The sequence below is a fragment of the Amphiprion ocellaris genome, chromosome 22 (assembly GCF_022539595.1).
Source record: "Amphiprion ocellaris isolate individual 3 ecotype Okinawa chromosome 22, ASM2253959v1, whole genome shotgun sequence".
NCBI lineage: Eukaryota > Metazoa > Chordata > Actinopteri > Pomacentridae > Amphiprion > Amphiprion ocellaris.
In genome coordinates, this window is record NC_072787.1 from 14,243,328 (window position 1) to 14,262,620 (window position 19,293).

General features: G+C 40.0%; 2 protein-coding genes across 2 annotated transcripts; one reads left to right on the top strand and one right to left on the bottom strand.

Annotated features, from left to right (window-relative positions):
- Positions 1-8,843: 8,843 nt before the first annotated feature.
- Positions 8,844-12,286, top strand: LOC111587696 (somatomedin-B and thrombospondin type-1 domain-containing protein). Its single transcript, XM_023297773.3, has 5 exons — positions 8,844-9,495; positions 10,516-10,710; positions 10,795-10,873; positions 11,409-11,585; positions 11,825-12,286. Exons 1-5 carry the CDS (start codon positions 9,270-9,272, stop codon positions 11,940-11,942), a joined length of 795 nt encoding a protein of 264 aa, XP_023153541.1. The 5' UTR covers positions 8,844-9,269; the 3' UTR covers positions 11,943-12,286.
- Positions 12,242-18,550, bottom strand: terf1 (telomeric repeat binding factor (NIMA-interacting) 1). The gene is made up of 9 exons (XM_023297772.3): positions 18,321-18,550; positions 16,737-16,832; positions 16,076-16,203; positions 15,786-15,872; positions 15,531-15,680; positions 14,561-14,673; positions 14,235-14,332; positions 14,045-14,115; positions 12,242-12,877 (listed from the first exon to the last, which is right to left on the bottom strand). The coding sequence occupies exons 1-9, from the start codon at positions 18,514-18,516 to the stop codon at positions 12,716-12,718; spliced, it is 1,101 nt and encodes a 366-aa protein (XP_023153540.2). The 5' UTR covers positions 18,517-18,550; the 3' UTR covers positions 12,242-12,715.
- Positions 18,551-19,293: the final 743 nt, after the last annotated feature.

The window sequence follows — 19,293 nt, forward strand, 5'->3', positions numbered from 1 at the left end:
ATACTATGACGTTTTTAGACCAATATGCTATACTATGACGTTTTTAGAGCGACATGCTATACTATGACGTTTTTCGAGCGACATGCTATACTATGACGTTTTTTGAGCCACGTGCTATACCATGATGTTTTTTGAGCGACATGCTATACTATGACGTTTTTAGAGCGACATGCTATACTATGACATTTTTAGAACGACACGCTATGCTATGACGTTTGTAGAGTGACATGCTATACTGTGACTTGTCAAGAGCGACATGCTATACGATGACGTTTTTTGGACGACATGCTATACTATGACGTTTTTAGAGCGACATGCTATACTATGACGTTTTTTGAGCAACATGGTATACTATGACGTTTTTAGAGCGACATGCTATACTATGACGTTTTTAGAGCGACATGCTATACTATGATGTTTTTAGAGCCACATGCTCTACTCTGACGTTTTTAGAGCGACATGCTATACTATGACGTTTTTAGAGCGACATGCTATACTATGACGTTTTTCGAGCGACATGCTATACTATGACGTTTTTAGAGCGACATGCTATACTATGACGCTTTTAGAGCGACATGCTATACTATGACGTTTTTAGCGCGACATGCTATACTATAACGTTTTTTGAGAGACATGCTATACTATGATGTTTTTAGACCAACATGCTATACTATGACGTTTTTAGAGCGACATGCTATACTATGATGTTTTTAGAGCGACATGCTATACTATGACGTTTTTAGAGCGACATGCTATACTATGACGTTTTTAGAATGACACGCTATGCTATGACGTTTGTAGAGCGACATGCTATACGATGACGTTTTTTGGACGACATGCTACACTATGATGTTTTTAGAGCGACATGCTATACTATGACGTTTTTTGAGCAACATGGTATATTATGACGTTTTTAGAGCGACATGGTATACTATGATATTTTTAGAGCGACATGCTATACTATGATGTTTTTAGAGCCACATGCTATACTCTGACGTTTTTAGAGTGACATGCTGTACTATGATGTTTTTTGGACCAAAGGCCATACTATGACATTTTTAGAGCGACATGCTATACTATGTTTTTAGAGCAACATGCTATACTATGACGTTTGTTGGGCGACACTCTATACTATAGGCTTTTTAAATTGACATATCACGACTTTTTTTGTTTTAGTTTTTTTGTTTTTTAGCAACATATTATAAGAATTTGAACAGTTTTAAAAATTACTATACTTTTACTTGTGCAATGAAATATTATTCTATGGCATCTTTTAGACGACATATTATACTCTGATGTTTTCTTGAAAAACATACTATTTTGACAATATACTGCACTATGACATTTTTTGAACCACATATCATACATGACAATTTTAGGCAACATCCTATCGCTTTGCACTTTTTGAACCACATAATAATCAGTTGGGATATTTTTTTGCCAAGCTATACTATGAACTACAGGCCATACTATGTTATTCTTGAAAAGTATACCATACTTTGACATTTTCTGAACTGCATCCTATACTATGGCATTATACACAGAGTGCTTTGGTTACATGTTGATTTATAATCTAGATTTTTTTCTGTTTTGTTTTTTGACGGGATTACCACAGACCTGACCGTGAACACCGTTGACACCCACCTGAGGGAGATGCTGCCTAAGATCTCAAGGCTGCTTTGTCATGGTCTTTCTGGTCCTGCTCTAGAACGCCTTCATCAACTACGTCTTCTTTTGAAGAGGTCCTCAGATGCTGCAACCTTAAGGAGGAACTGCTACTTTCACTCTGTAACGAGACGGCGGTTATTTTAAAGACCCAGCTCCTGGCGGCTTTGAGTGAAAGTTTAACACCCATCAAAACGGAACTACAGACAGTTAAATCTGAGCTGTCGGTCAGTATTTCAAACATCAAGTCCGACCTGGCTGCCCTAAAGCACCCTTTGGGTGAAACGGAAACTTCACTCTCCACATCACCGACGTCACACTCCAAAGCAGAGCACCTGTCTGCTGAACTTTTAAAAGCGGACTATAAATGTGAAGAATGTGAGCAGCAGCAGACTGTGAGCAGCGGAACAGATGTGATCAGAAAGAAGTCACTTTCTTTTTTCTTTTCTTTCTGGTTGACTTCATGCTGTGAGATGCAGATGTTGGAGCTGATTCTTAGGATAAAAAGCTGCTTTTCCTTCACAGACTTTTCAGGAAATTATTCTCTCAGGTTTTCTCTGCTATTTATATTTTTATTATCTGTGATTATTTCATTATTTCTTTATTGTAAAAATAAAGTTTGAGGCATAAAGACTCATTTAGTTATTTTATTCCTGAAATCTTTGACGTAGCAGAACTAAACTTCCATTTTCCTTCTTGCACTTCTGATCCTAAAACTAAACGTATCTTCAACACGGATCATCTGCTTTTAATGAATCAGCAGCAACATCACAACAACAAATGAGACAATTTTCAACAAATGAATGAAACTGATGTCATTTAAAACTATCTGTCTCTTTTAGTGTCAAATTAAAGCTGATTACTGACAACTAGAACATTAACGTTACTGTTTTAATCACATTTAAGTTTCCTGAACGTTACATTAATGTCAACCAGCCAGTTTTATGAACTTAATGAACCACATTACAGGCACACAACACCCCTCAGCTGTTTACATGAAACTCAACACATTAGCTTGATGCTACGTTAGCTTTAATCAGGCTACGACTGAGCAGCTAGCTCGGTTAACATCGCTAACATTAAAGCTAATATTTACTATGCTAACTTTCTTCTCTGGTCAACACACACTGAAACAAACTCCACCAACATCTGGAGTGCATGGCACACATTACATCTGACACTAAAGCTGCATATAAAGTGCATTAAAAGCGGCACCGATACGAAAATAAACATTTACTTACCGAACTATCAGAGTCCTTTCAGTGTCTGCTGGTAGAATCAGCCGAAGGTAGAAAACTGGTTAAAACAAGCCAACGGGTAGGAAAACTGTCTGTGGAAAATGTTGTGCTGCTGCACCGATAAATAAACCAACAGTTATTATATCAGAATTAATCCAAACCAGGAGCTCATAGGGGCTTTCGACCGGGGTGGAGCCCGTCCGGAGTCGGAGCCGGTGCCCGACTTGGCGCCGGTTTTTTGTCTTTCCACCACCGGAACTGCGGCTCTGGGCTCCAAAAACTGGGGCTTTTTCGGGCACCAACTCGTTGCTGGGCCAGACTTGGCCAGAGTTGAGAGCCGAGCATGTCACGGGCAGGGGGCGGGGTGACATCTAAAAACATCTAAAAAGATAAGCATAGATATGATCATCAACTTATTGCGCATTTAACTGCTAAGTAATCAATGCAAGCGTAGTCGAAGCTAAGTAGCTAAGCTAACGCTAACACGTTTACTGTTAAGTATCCAAACGTCTTTGATAATTACCTTTCTTCTCAAACGTGATCGCCGGGCATTGGAACGGCGACGCCGATGGGTAACCCCTAACAGAAGGTTTTGCTGTTCAGCGATGGCGAGACACACTAGCAAAGCCATGAACACCACTCCAATGAAGTCCTCCATTGTTGTTGTGTGGGCGCGAACGCTGTTGAACGGCTACGTACGCAGTGACGTACACACGTTTTGTGGTGGCGCAATGACGCAGCTCCAACTTTGCTCCTTCCGAATGGAAACACAAACCCGTTCTGGGGCGGCACGAGATTTGAACCAAAAAAGCACTGGCTCTCAACTTTGAATCAACCTAGCAGCTGGTGCTCTTTGGTCGAAAGCCCCTATCATCAGTCTGTGCTGCCTCCTCCATAGGACCTGTCAATCATTCCAGACCGGACTGTCAATCAAGTAGCCCCGCCCCCTGGCTTCGCAAAGCTTTCACGCTCTGTATAAAATTCAATATTGATGTATTTTCGGCCACCCGATCTCTCATTTTGACCATGAAAACTCACGAAAAAAAATGTATATACAGTCTATGCACCATACTCTGTGTGGCTCCACACTTGCTGATGACCACTTCCGGTCTCAGAAAATGAAAAAAATGGACCTTATTTCGTTTCTGTCTCTTACTGATTTTACTTTCTTGTTATTCTAAATATAAATCGAAAATCAAAGCATTTAAAAAAAATCGTGTATCCCTTTTCGATCATGAAAAGGAAAAACGCCTTGTATTTCAATTTAAATGTTTGTATTTTAAAACGAAAATCAAATAACCACTCGTTTTTTGTTTTTCAATATCCGTTTCAGAACGGAAAATCCAATTACCAGATCCGTACACGGACCCATGTGTCAACAGGAGTTCCATGTCCAACGGTAATCTGTGTGAGTGTGTGTATTCAGTTGGGGCACATGGAGGTCAAATCTTTGTCTTTGCCATCATATAGACACAGCAGAGCCCCAAACTATGTCAAATGCACGGCAACAGAGCTTATTAGGCAACAGATATTCACTAGTATCTCTGCTCTGTCTACAATCTCCAGATGGTAAAACCAAGATAATCTTTTTATCACTTCACAATGTTTGCATACAAGTTTTTACAGCTGCCAGGTGAGGAATTTTGGTTGGTTATCCTGCCATAAAACCATCCTAACCTTAGAAGTATCACTTATTGCAAGGTGTGGGTGATATTTAGCATGTTTGCCAACAATATGCAAGAAGAAACTCAGTGAAATGACTTTCAGTGCCAGTCCTTGATGTATGTCTTTTGCTTTTTGTGATATTTATATAGTTTGCCCGTGGAAGAGCAACACACATACACATGCGCTGGTCTAGGGGCTTAACCTTTCCACTGCTCTATGACATTTTACAATATGATTTATGAAATCCACCATGATAGATGCACCCTGACTCCTAGTCATTATCATTACGTGAAGTTTCATCTTTCTCAGAGGCAGGGTCAGTCCCACTCCACACCCACACATCTTGCCTCATCTACCTGCCGCTACTAATGTCTGCATTGATTTACATACATATTGAACTATATGCCAGGAAAGGTGACTGATGAGGAGGCAATTATCAGTGATGATGTCAGGCTTGGGCAGGAGAAAAACTTTCATCAGTGTCACTGTCTTTGTTTTCATTACATTGGTGCTGCTCCAAGGCTACATCAAGCAAGGAGCGCTGTTGTCAGAGTGTCATCAGTCCGCTCTGCTGCTTGAGTCCTGATATATGATCCATAAACTATCCAGAAGTAATGACCTGTAATGAATGGAGCACCATTACTAGGATGTACTGGATGTCTTATAATAATAGACGCTATTGTATGCGTGTGTGAAGAGGAGGACTCTTTGAGGGTCATGATGGAAGTTGTAATCCTCAAATACAAAAACTGCAGTTCGTCAAGTGGCCACTTGAGGCTAGCTCCTCATATCATTATCAATGCACAATTTTACAGCAGAAATAAACGTGTTTACAAGCTGGTACAAAAACAGTCTTGGTCTCCGTAGCTAATTTCCCCATTCATAACAATTATACAGGGGGTACATTTTTACAGAACTCATCTCTTTAAATTGTAGTAAGCCTTAAAGTTATTCACAATTAAGGGAATGGCCAAGCAGTCCATGGTTCATTTTGGCTCCACCGCTTTGCTCATTTTTGCTAGTTGGGATTTAGAAGGAGCCACCACACTAAGCTACAACAGCACTCTTCAGGAAACCCACGTCTTCTGTAACTTCTTGGAAGGTTCGTCCATCTTTATATACAGTCAATGGTACAAAGTAGGCACTATGCAGTGCATGAAATATGTACATATTTATGCAATTCAACAATTTAAGCAGAAAAATCCAGGTAAAAAATACTGCCATTTTCCTAGTAGAAAGCTCAATGAGGTAAATGTCTATTTTTCACCTGGATTTACCTTTTCTGCATTACTTATCTGTTCCCCAGATCAAACCTCCTGGAAACTGCACTTTAGTGACTCAAGCCAAGTCAAACACCAGACTTTTGCACTCATTAAATAATGACTCATACAACTCAGTGTGCGACTTCGCCAGGTACATCGTTGACAAGAAATAAGATAAAATGACAGCACATGGGCAAAAGCAGGTTACATATACAACAGGAAGAGATAATAAGTATAGACAATGTAAAACACTCCCACATTAGTCAAACCTCCCAAGTGCACAGATAGCGGAAGGAGCTATAAATTCAGAGGATAATGGACAAAGGCTTCCATTCATGAGAGACAAACTGACTGTGCTCATCAGGAAGAAACAAACACAGCCTAATTAGTCTGACTAACTCCTTGTTTACATATTTTTATGAGGTTAAACATTGAGAACATGTTATTTTTGATGTTACAAGGGTGTTGTCCTGGTCAGAGGTGACATCATCTGCATACCTTTAACAACATCACATTGAAAGGTGCATTCTAACATTTGTCAACAAACGTTTTGAAACTATAGCAACCTAGGTCTGGCGTTGCCATGGGAACAGCCATAGTTCGCATTCCCCATATAGACGAGATGGAGCTAGGGTTCACCCTGTCGTCTCCTTGACGCCCAGTGCAAGAAGTGGAGGCACGTACACTTTCATTCCTGAGTAAATCCACTCAGTCTCTCTTTGTATCTCTTCCTATCTCTACTCTTGCATTTATCCAATAATCTTGAGTGCGTTCATGTGATTGGCATGAATTCGGTCTCTGACATGGCAACCTGTAACAGAGTTTGAAGACCATAAACACACAGTTACTGTTCACCAACTTGAGACACATTAACATTGGCCTAATCTCTGGTCCTACCCGTTCACATACACTAGAAGAGTCCAAGCAGGGTGTGTTACTGTGGGAAGGCTGATTGCCTTTGACAAATGCACAGTAAGGGCAGGAGGTCCAGGGTTGGAGCCTGTCAGATGCAAAACACACATGCTTTGATGTGCACTTCCAAAGTGCTGAAGCCATAGCAAACTATTGCAGCTGTAAGTCTTGCATCAGTGGACAGATCATATCAGCACTATAACTGCACTGTATGTGTGTGTAGTTTTAGCAGCATTTCAGTGGCACCCCCTTCCTTTTTTTTAATGATATAAAGCGTCACTAAAGTCACACTTAGAAAATGATTCATGTACTATTTGGGAGCCAGATGTCTTCCCAAAGTGACTAACAACAGATTGTGTGTATTTTTTAGTGAAGAAAGTGTAGAGCAACACAGACAGAACCTGAATATACAGCAATTAAAATGTCCCAAACACTTTACTCCTGAGGTCAGTCTGGGTTCAACCGTCTCAAACTTTAATATACACTGATTCAGACACATGCTTCTCAGTTGATGCCTTGGCTGATGATAATGGTGAAGATGAAGGCTATTACTGTCGCTTGACCTACCTGCTCCATAGCAAGAAGAAGAATCAAAGGACCCAAAGAGACCCCCCTCTGCTTTCCCTTGGCAAGCTTATTTTCAAGACAGCAAAGTATCCCGATTATTACTAATGTCTGCTCCTTCTATAGCAGGAGGCATAAAGAGGCCTCATTCCCAGCTAATGCTCCCTGCAGAGGACTCATTTGTTTCCCATGAGATGGATGAAGAAGTGCTCAAATAAAAGCTGACCCTGTATGGAGGTCTCAGACAGCAAGACTCCTTGAGAACATAACAGTAAAAAATGGCTTTTTGCCTGTCTAAGTTTTGCCTTTAATTCATATTCAGTGTTCATCAGTGACTAGAAAGCTTTCTTTAGTACATTAGGTTCTGCAGTGATCTGGACAATTGCATGCAATGTAATTAGCTTTGTTACACTGAAATCTTAATAAGAGAAACTAGAAAGCTACCGTTTCCTTTAGGTATGACTTAATTTCACTCATAGCGGTAAATGTAATAGTCCTGTTAATCAACTGTCAGCGCCGAGTCCAATCCTGCTGAGATAAAACAGTAAGAATGTCATACACATGCCTCTGTAGAATTACAGTTCCTGAAATAATTTGTCATCTACCAGTCACTGGCGCTGCATGTCAAGAGTTATAAATTAAGGCCACACTCTGGTCTGCAAATAATATCGTGCACACTGGAGCTCCTGCTCAAAGGCCCACAACTCATATTAAAAAAAAAAAACAAAACAAAAAAACCCCTCTTTGGTATACAGGCCATATATCACTGTTGGTTGACAATGGATCCTTAAAGCAAAACTTAAATATTTTGGGAAATAAGGTTTTTCACCTTCTTGATGAGAAGAACAGTCTTATGTTTGGATGCTAAATATAAATGCACAGGCAGGAGACGGTGAGAAGGTGAATTAATGATATCGTCTGTAGAAAAAGAACTGTACTAATGGCATGCTCTGATTTTATGGGACTCTTAGGTGCAGTGTCATCCTGGAGTCATTTTTTCACATCTTTATGGCGGTTGAAGGAATAAAATAAATAACACCAGGTTTTAATTAGAGCTTCAGGGGTACTGTCGGGCTCTAAATTACTCCCCAAAATGTCAAAGTATTTCATTTAACCAAAGAAATGTCAGGTAATTTGGGAATCTTAGCAAAAAAAAAAAAGAGCAGACTTGCCTGAAGTGTTTGGATTTCAGCTAGATTACAGCAACCTGAAAGAAAAAGAGAAAAAGCATGAGAGGTGAGAACCAAAGGGTGGCATTAGTGCTCCTCGGACCCGGTAGCACAATTGACTGGAGACCTGCCAAATGCTCACATTCCTCGCTTTCTTTTGGGAATCAGAGACTTGAGGTGGCAGAGAGCAGCTGGGGTAGACTGGCTGACTGTCTTCTGAAGGGAGAGGCTAAGAGGAAAAAAAGAAACAGGTAAAGAAGAACAAGGCAGGTGAGAAAGAGGCAAGAGAGAAAGAAGAGAGGCAGGAGGGGGGGAAAACACACACCAAAACTCACCAGCTCACCCCTCCCTTGTCCTCATTGTCTCCTCCCGAGTGTGATCGACTGGAGGGAGGTGCTGAGCTGGGAACAGGCAGAGAGACACCAGTTCTGAGGAAAAGGCACGCACACACAACGTGAGAGACATGGGAGTGTGATCAGTGCTGGAATGGGGTGTTTCGTGCTGTAGGTTTGCTCTGCAGGACCTGTTTCTGGAGGGAAACCGAAGGGCTGGACACAGGAGACGGACACAGGAATTCCAGGTCACAAGGGCTCCTGTGGCAGAGCTCAGTCTTGGCTGGGTTGGGCTGGGCTGGTATTCCAACCTCTCCCTCTCACCGTCATGAACAAAACAGAGTAGGACCAGAGAAGGAATAAACATATTTCAAAGAGAGGAGAGTGTTCAATCACAAATCGGGGTGAGGGAGGCTAGTGTTTCTTTAAAATCAGTGGTCAACTTGTGGCCTGACCCCCTTAATGATGGGATCCTCTGTTGAGTTTGCCTGTTGGTTGCTGGTGGTTTCTGCTCTTGGAAAGATCCACACAGTGGTTGGGGGTTGTCTGGGGAAATGCTGCCGGGGCAGGGACCTGAGCTGCTTCACCACTGATTGGAGGATGGACCGTGTTTATGGGACATGCTACTGCGACGAGGGCTGCGTCAGGACCAAGGACTGCTGCTTTGATTACTTCACAGAGTGTCCAGGTGAGCGATGAAAGGAGGAACAGCTCTGAATGTGAATGAATCACATATTTTTTTTTGGCACACACCTTAACTTTATGGTACCACAGTGAAGATAAGCCTGTTGTTTTGAGATAACCTGAACTCCTGCTATAGATAGATTATCTTCTAAATCTATCGGACAGAAGATAAAAGAAGATGGAGAGGAAAGATTATTATCGGTACCTGCTCATACTGGGCTGCTTATCAAACACTGCACCTCTAATGACAGAGCTCACGGGGGCTGAGACAATCCACATTTTTTCCGGTGCATGGAAAATTGTGCACATTTACATTTGTTCTGCATTCTTCCTGGTCTAAATTGTGCAGTGCATTTATGCTAAAGCAATGTTTGCATCCATTTTTCTTCTATAAAATGTGTCCCGTCTGCTCCATCACAAAAAAAATGCAATAATCAGTACACCGGATAACCAAGGCAGCTCTGAGCCTAACCTCATTTCAGTGGACTGGCCCACATAATGGAATTAGTACAAATATTTGAAGAATGTGATTCTGTCAATCAGTTGTAGCAATTACAGTTCCAGTCAAACAAGCCGAGCGTACCTAATATGTGTTATAGGCCGGTAGTCGCTAAATCTGCATGCTTAATACATCAAAGCTTGATCATTAAGCACAGAGAGCAACTGAAAAGAAAAATCACAGGACTCGGTCATTGAATGGGCTGCTCACTTGGCACACTCTCAAACCACTTGTAGCAGGGCAGGAAACACTAATTCTACAAGTCACAATTAATGCTTCATTGATCTGAAGTTATTTCCTGGATATTTAGCTCCATTTCACGAGGTTTCACAGGAATATTATAACGATGCAGTCTGCAACAAGTATTTACTGTTGCTGGGAATTGTCATTTTTGCACACACTGGATCTTTAGCAGTCAGTGTTGGGCCTGACATCTCTGAGTTTCACTGCAGTTTGATTGTTTTCTATACAACAGAGGATATCCTGTAATATTGTTTCTCTCACAATATGGATGCCAACATGCAGCTCAGGATTGTGCCGTGAGTGACTGGAGCTTTTGGAGCGGCTGCGCCAAGCCCTGCCAGCCTTCCGTGAGGGTCCGAGTCCGTCACATAGAGCAGCAGGCCAGTAACAGTGGCGAGCCCTGTCCCAGGCTGGAGCAGCGAGCCGGATGCAGGGAGTACAGAGACCACCAGGGCAGGAACTGTGGACTCAAATCAGGTACACAAACACATGACTTATACAACAGGAACAGTAATTTTTTCCTCCCTTACATTACAATTTTGTAATGTTTTCTCTTATGAGGTCCTGCGTTGATCACCAGCATGGAGTTTGGCAAGGGGAGGCCCAAACATGACAGCTATGGAAACCCCCTGGACCCTGGGTAGGTTTCATATCGTGCTCCTGTAACGCCTCCGAAACTGCACATGACCTCAGGTATCTTTGAAATCAAGAGTTGAAAAGTTCATGAATGCTATCAGGAGGTTGAGCCTCATTTTCGTATTATGCTGTGTAAGCCGGACCATTTTGAAAAAACAAGATAACAGCCTAAATTTTGTTCTCCATCTGCGTGAGCTACCAGTAGGTGTTTACCCACCTGGCCGTCTGTCTCCAGACCATTAAATACAGACATGCTGAGAGACTGCCCACAATCCTTTGAAATCAAACACTCACGACTGTCTCATGAAAAGCACATGCACAAAAGGTCTGGATGACAGTAGGTGAGGTATTGTGAGTGGCTCAGAGTCAGCATTGTTTACATTTAATAAGAGGTGTGTCCATGCTTCATGGGACTAAGAGATGATTAGCAGCTCCTGTGCAAGTCACACACTAGCTGATGGTACATTTGGTGTTGGTCCTGTCTTATTATACCCAGAACTTCTGTCTGACCTTCCTGACTCTGACCCCACTCCCCTCAGGTTCTGTGTGGAATTCGCTCTGGAGTCACGGACGCCACACTGTACAGTGGAGAACCGGCCACACACACACTGGATGCGCTACATAACAGAAGGATTTAAAGTGTGTGTGGCATGTGAGCCTCCTGCAATGCGAAACAATAGTGGCAGCTGCCAAGGAGATGGTCAGGAATCAGACAAGTATGAAGCTGTGAACCTTTACACGTGTGTTTTGTATGTAGAAAATATACACATATACTTTAAACTTTAAACCAACTCATAAAATGTCTTAACAGTGGGAAAATCTGAGGATAGCCCTTTCTAGTGACATTTAATGCGCCTTTGCCTCAAGCGAAGCAGTAAATCAGTAAAAAACAATGCTGACATCTTGTACTGTGAAGAAAAGAATGTGAAACTATAGTGGTGTGACTGTGTTGCAGAGAAGCTGTGCTGCACTGGCAGGCGGTGGGGAACCCTCGGTGCAGCGGGACGTGGAAGAAGATCCAGAAAACCCAGCAGTGCACCTGTCCGCCACAGCACAGTTTCGTCTTTATCTGATCCACACAAAGCGCCGCAGAACAAAAGCTCTGATCTGGAGTCCACAGAAACAACTAAGATCCTCTCCTCAGTGGACCTGTAATAATGAGCTCAGACCAGGTGCTTCGACACCACAGGCTTTCATCACTAAGAAAAGACTGATGACGTGACACTCAGTGGTGATACAATGCAATGATGTTTCTAATATGCTCCACACTGACAAAGGCATGTTCCAATCACTGCAGTTGCCGTGTACGTCAGCTGTTGTAACAGTGTACAGTATTTCATCTTTCTCTAGTACATTATAAGCACTTATCAGCTGATTTTTGTATATGTTTTATTGTAATACACCACTGCTGTATTGATTTTTTTAAAACATTTTTATTGGAGCAATATTTAACTTCAAAAGTCCACCGGTGGTATATTTACTTTGTACAAGTGGAGGCCATACACTAAAAACATAAAAGAACAAATAGTTCCACCGGCTACAGAAGGATAAATGAGTGAACTCGCTATGCTCATGATATATTTACAGGTGAACTGCTACACTGTACAAGGGGCCACAATTACAAATTTTGTATTGAATCAAATGTATTCTAATTTAGAAGGTAATGCAAATAGCTTATTTGATTGTTCTGTGCTGACTGCCCTCTAGTGGCATTCCTGTTGCAAACAAAACAGCAACAAAGCAAATCATACCAGCAACATATAGGAATATCTTCAGCAATTCAAATAAGTGCACCAGATAAATCTGTCCATTTATTTACAAGTTGGTTGGAGGGGTATTCTCTCTCTTAGCTGACTTCATGTGACCTCAACAGAACTCTCCAGCGATCTTTGAGCATGGTGCCAGTGCGTCCTTCAAAGTCATAATCCTTTAAAATTTGAGACCACCTCCCCTGGCCGTGACGTTTAACGCCATCCTTGAGGTATTTGTCCAGCTGCAAGGTCCATTTCTTTTAAAAAAAAAAAAAAAAAAAAAAAAAAAAAAAAGTAAAACATTAACTTAATGTTTCGCATTATCCAGAATTCAACCCAAAGGACAAGATGTAGGGCGGATTTTTAGAACTGCTTTTCTACCAATTAATTTATCGACTATTTAACTAGTCAATTAATATAAATGATTAAACTTTCCTCCGAAAGAGCAAACTGACCAATTCATTTAAGTTCACTTCATTTTGACAAATTGTAGGTCAATAATACAGCACAGTGCAAAATGTCAAACAATATTTACATATTAAAGTGTAAAATTACACAGTTTAACTGGTATTTGCAACATGACATGAATAAATTAAAAAAGATGGCTGAAAAAAAAAAATCCAAGGTTCTATTAAGCCCCTTAAAACAGTGAAAGCATTTGGTCTGTATATTAAGCAAAGTACAACATGGCAGATAATTTACAACCACAGAGCAGCCTAAAGCAACTCTATTCCTCCTTAGTGTGCTATCGTTGACTGACTTTGGTGGGATCTTTAAAATCTATTAAAACAGCCAAATTCACAGCACAGCAGCAGTTCTTAACTTCCGTCTACAAATTAAGGCTGCAGAGCAACAGCTTGGAACTGACTGCTGATTAACATGTAGTCTTAATGAGTCATGTTTTAGTCACTATTTCACATTTGTTCTGTTGTCTGACAACAGACCCAGAAAAGCAAGTCAAAGAGCTTTACTGGGACAAACAGATGTTTGTTCTGTGCCGAATAGTGTCAATGTGTTATTGCTGCTGTGGTATGATACTGAAATTTTGCTCTCTGTAATAACTGTCTTTTTGTTTTGTGGTAATTGAAGTACTGCTTTTGAAGCCTTTTACACTGAGCTGAGTTGAACTTTACTGCTGCCACCATCGTCTACAACTGTAACGCTGACTGCAGCTGGAGTCAAAAACAACTTGAGTCAACAAATAACCAGTGATACTAAAGGAACACATTTGTTGTAATGCACCAAATCCACACCCAAAAAAACATTTTTAAAATATTGGCACCAAAGTCAACACTGAACATGCAGCAGTTATCGCATGCATTAGCTCTTAAAAGAAGTACTTGAGCAGCTCCTAATATATCATTAATTTAATTTGATGTGGGATTCATTAGCCGACATGGAATGAGCTGTGTGGTTCAACTTACCTGATGAGGTTTTCTTCTTTTTGGTATTTCTGAAGCCTCCACTGGCTTTTCAGATGTTTTCTGAGATACCTCTGATACGGTGGGACATTTACAATTCTTTAGCATTTGTTCATGCTCAGTATTGTATAACTATTGTTATGCCAGATTAAAGCACACACAGAAATCAAAGCTAGAAAAAAATACAACGCACCGTTAGTGGGGAGCCGCTTGACAGAAACACAAAGCTTCTTGGACGACTCAGGTTTCAATAAGTCAGTCATTTTACTGGAGAGCAGTTTCCGTTTTGGTCTTTGAAAGCATAATATAGGATGACAAACTTATTTTTTACTCCACAGTAGCAAAATATCTAGTGTTTAGGACAGCTTGCTGAAGTTAGACTTAAAAATATTAAACTTAAACACACAGCACTCTATTTTTTCCTTTAATGATTTGAATGTGCAGGATAATTTCCAATACAAGGCATAAATAATTGTGTAAATCAGCAGATAGTGTGGGGGCGTCAATATTATTTCCTACTTGTGACTGTTTGTTGTCAATTCATTGGTTGTTTTTGGGACAGGGCTGTCCTCTGATTTCACATCCTCCCGGTCTTCAGTGTACTGGGATGACTGGACCATCTCTGTAGCTGCCTGATAGATGGAGAGGTAGACATGAGCACATTTAGATACGTTATTTCAAGTATCAAAATTCTTACAGCCTTTTCAAACAACTAACTTTCCGCTGTAAGCATTGTGTAATGACAAAGCAGAACTAATGAGGCCTGTCATTACAATACCCTTCCAAGTCTAACCTTCCAGAGGTCATGGGCTTGTGTGCAAATCATTCATGGAACTTTCCTGAATAAGCGAGTCTGTTAGACCCTGAGGATGACTCTGCTGAATGTAGCAGTTTGCCCTTCCAACTAATTTGATGACAAATTGTCAATTAGCTATGAGTGATAATGTCACATCAGCACCTTCAGTTGGCCAGAGTGCCATTACTCAGGAGGACGAAGGCGTAGTCTGCACACAAGATCTGAAAAAAAATTACTGACGGCTAAAATTTGTTTGTGAAACTTTGCCTGTTAGCTACAGAGAAACACTAAACAGATCTGTGTATTTGCCAATTAAGTCTCGAAATCTACATCACAAACGGCTGAGCAGCAAAAAACGAAAAATGCTTTTCATACATTTTTTTCGATTAAAAGACAAACGTGAGAAGCTAAAATTCATCTAAAACATGCCACTCAGCAAAAATATTTTCCTTGTATCAGAATACAACATGCACTACTTTTCTGTACAAGAAATTCCCTTTAGCCTGATGAATCTGAAATATGATTAAAATGAAATATATCTTGTAGAATATCATTAAAAATATGTTGATTAAGGTAATGTCAGTGTCCACACTGCAGTCATGTCCCATAGTGTTTAAATATCCTACTGTCCTAGTCTAGTGCTGTATTATCTGCTACCATGAGCAGCAATTGAAGCTCCCACAGGTCCTGTACCTTAAGAAGGTAGTCTGAGGGATTCTTCTCCAAGTAGGCATCCAAATAGGATTGGACGGTCTCGAGCAAGCGGTTGAAGGTGAAGTTCATGAGGTATGGGTGGTAAGTGTCTCCCTGTGCCACTATTTTTGACAGCTTAGCTCCCAATTTCTGTTAAAAAATGTTAAATGTTAAAAATCACCCCAGGCACAACGTGTTTCCCAGAAGTGATCGTGTGCATTTGAAAAGAAAAGAGACAGAAACTGACATACAGACCTGTGGGAATTGATGGTGATTCTTAAACCACTTGAGGGCAGAGGAGGCAGAAGTTCTTTGGCCTTTCTCCAAGCAGACAGCCACAGACTAGGCACAGAGCAAATGTATACCCATACGACTTAATGTGAGCCTCCAATGTGAGACATATAACCTTACTATTCCTTATACTCGTAACACATATCTGTCTTTAATATAGCAAACAGTCTGTACATTCTTAGACCAAATCTTGTTGGTGTTTTAATTATTTAGACCGAGGCTAAAAAAATAAATAAAATATATTGTAGAATTACCTGGGCAATCAAAAGCTCGGCAGTTTTTTCGAACAGACTTCCATCTGCCACAGTGTGTTCTAGGTTTGACCATATATTGGCAGCAGACATCAGAGGCATCACTGAGTTATCCTCTTCAAACAAGACCTCTGTAGAAAAGCAGTAGAGAACATGGTAAAAACAGCACATGGTACATTTGTGAGTGAAGAAGCACAGAATATATTTTTAAACCAATATTTTTTTTTGCTGTTTTCAATGTCTCTAGTGGTTTTACATGCACTTTCATTTATGCTGGGATTAGTTTTAACTCAAGCACGAAATTGTAAACAGACCCCTAGTCAGTATTTTGGGTGGAAAAATAAGACTCATTGCTCATATAAATGATTTTTTAGAATAAATGTGCAGCGGCAGAGTGGCTTAAAACTTGGGCGCATTGCATATGGGTGTTTGCGTGAAGGACAACGTTCGAATAGCAATTAGTTTCATAATGACAACTGAGAAGCAGCGGCAGGTCATTACACTTTCTATGGGAACGCATGCGACAAGATATAGAGTACATTCTGACCTCCCCGCAGTACCAACTTTCACTCAGAAGCAGCCAAACAATATCATTCCACATGTATAATTTATGCAAACGCAGACAGAGGGAGGCCTAATTCAGCTTCTGCCTGCAACAACTTACCCAACTGCTTTCCATGAATGACTCTAGCGATGAAGGCGCATATCAGTTTTTTCTCTTCGTGGAGCTTTCCATTGAAAGATGGACTCTGAGAAATGGCTAGGGGAAAGCAACAATAAACAAATCTCAAAACAGTCTTGGCCAGGAGATTTTTTTAGAAACTTTTGGAAGACATTAACACAGTGTGCATAGTAACAATGTAAGGATTTACAGTTTATTCTTCTTATTGTCTCTAATTAGGAAAATTTTAATCAGGCGTCAGTTGTAAAGGGTAAGATAATTAGTTAATTACATATTGTAGGAGCTATTTACTATTTATTTTCATTGTTGATTAGTATAGCTACTTGTGTCAGTTTGACAGGAAAACTGAAGAGCTTCAGCAGCAGCACAGACATCAAAAACACCACTGTTCACATCTTTTAGGTGTCTTACAACTACTAAATTCATGTTATATTATCATATTAGTCTTTCTTTGACTGCTCAGCAAGCCAATTCTCATACAATATTATTTCAACATTGGACTGTATCATAGCAGTCGTATATTATTAGGAGATAAGTTGCAGCTTACAGACATTCTTAAAGCATGAAGGCATCCCTTGCTCAGTTTTAAACTAGTTGTATGGGAAAACACTGCAGGCAAAAGCTGTGTTTTCCAACAGACTGAGATTTTGCAATATTTTGCATCCATTAATCTTAAAATACACCATTTGTAGTAGATGTTTCTGCAAAATAGAGCCATCTTACTAACATAATATTTCACCTGCATATGTAAACATTAAATTTGTCACACACGAAAAATAACTGACCCACTATAAGTATCCAACTTTGGAAGTTTCTTAGTGATAACCATTTGCTAAAAAAAAAAAATTCTCATAAAAAGACTATCTTAAACAAATATTTAGGATTGTACAATACATATATTTAAAAGTCAATTTTTCTAATCTGATCTAGAATTGTGCCTTTAGTAGTACCTACATACACCAAATCTCCCAGTTTTGCTGCTATCAATAATCTGGAGGTTTCTACTTAGGGTTTTGTTCAAATATCATTCACAGATAAATATTTATAGAACATTTTATTTTGAAATAGTGGCAAAAAATTATTTTTCCCCTGGCTGTTGAAAGGATTGTCTGATATACAAGTTGTTAAAAATGAATATACAAAACCCACAGTCTCAAAAGTGTGGACTTGAAACTGGCTTCATTCAGTGCTTAGATTTGTACACATTTAGGCAAATGATACCTCATTCAACAAACGTAAAATGTCAGAAAACTCTAATTTAAAAACTATAACTTTAAGTAAACAACTATGGAAATTTCCTGGTGATGTCGAATAGTTGAAAAAGTTTATAATTTACGCCTCTCTAGTTAAAGTTACCGTTATAACTGTTACGTTGTAAGATTTGTAAAGTTGTTTCAGTTTTTTTCCAACTTGTACTGGCACTAATTAAACTTAAAGAAATGTAAATATCTTAGAACGCTACTCTCACATCTCCACAGACTGGACAGAGATAAATATTATTAAACAAGCAGTTAAGGTCTGGTAACTCGCTAGCTAACCATCTGTTAGCTTGTTGACTAAACTCACCATCGACAATCGACAGCACCTCATTGAATTCATCGAGTTTTCCCTCCTTGAAATGGCGACACAAACTCACAAACATGAAGTCCAGCATCCACTGTGAAGCAACAGTGGTAACTTTTGAGAAACTCACACTTTCATCTACAGTATGCGCGTCCGAAGCGGCTGTGTTATTGTTTTCAGGTTCCATGACTTCGTTCATGGCCGTTTCCTATCTGAACTTCTCTGACGTCTTCTTCTTTGTCAACTGCTTAATTTCCGCGCGCTTTAGCTTTTTTTTCCTGCTAGTTCAGCTTCATTGGAGAAACCGCACCGCCCCCTGGTGGCAAGGAGGAGGAACTACAATACCAACTTTCTAAAAATCTATATGACTAAAAAATTCAACTCTTGCAAAGTGTAATGCATTAAAGCATAGCAACCACAAAATAAACTCCGTGAAATGAAACTTTTAGTTTATTTTTTTTGTTTGTTTAGATTTTGTCAGACCAAAAGTAACATACCTCTCATTTTAGCATGTTTTGCAATATAATACAGCCCATGCCTCACTATTGTAGAATAAAGGTTTTACGAGCAGGCAGGTAGGCAGCTTGAAAGTTAGATTACATTGTTAACTCTGTTTTAACCTTCAGTTTATTCACATAAAACAAAAAGACACATTTTAAAGACCAACTCTGTTAAAAATCTACTTTCCCCCTCGTGATAACCTTGTTAACATGTCCATATAGTTTTGCTAGAACGTAATCTGAGTCATCCATCCAGTGTAGGCTGTCTCAAAAACAAGAACTTAGGCTTCTGAGGTTTCATCTGCAACACATGTAAGGATGTAAGGAACCAATCCTGTCAACTTGTGGAGCTTTAATGTAACTTTTTGTTACTATTATTATTATTATTATTTCAGAATCAGTTTCAGATTGAATCAGGAACAGCAAAATTACTCCAATATTGAAATTGTGAGTGTGTCATGTACAGTGTAGGGTTT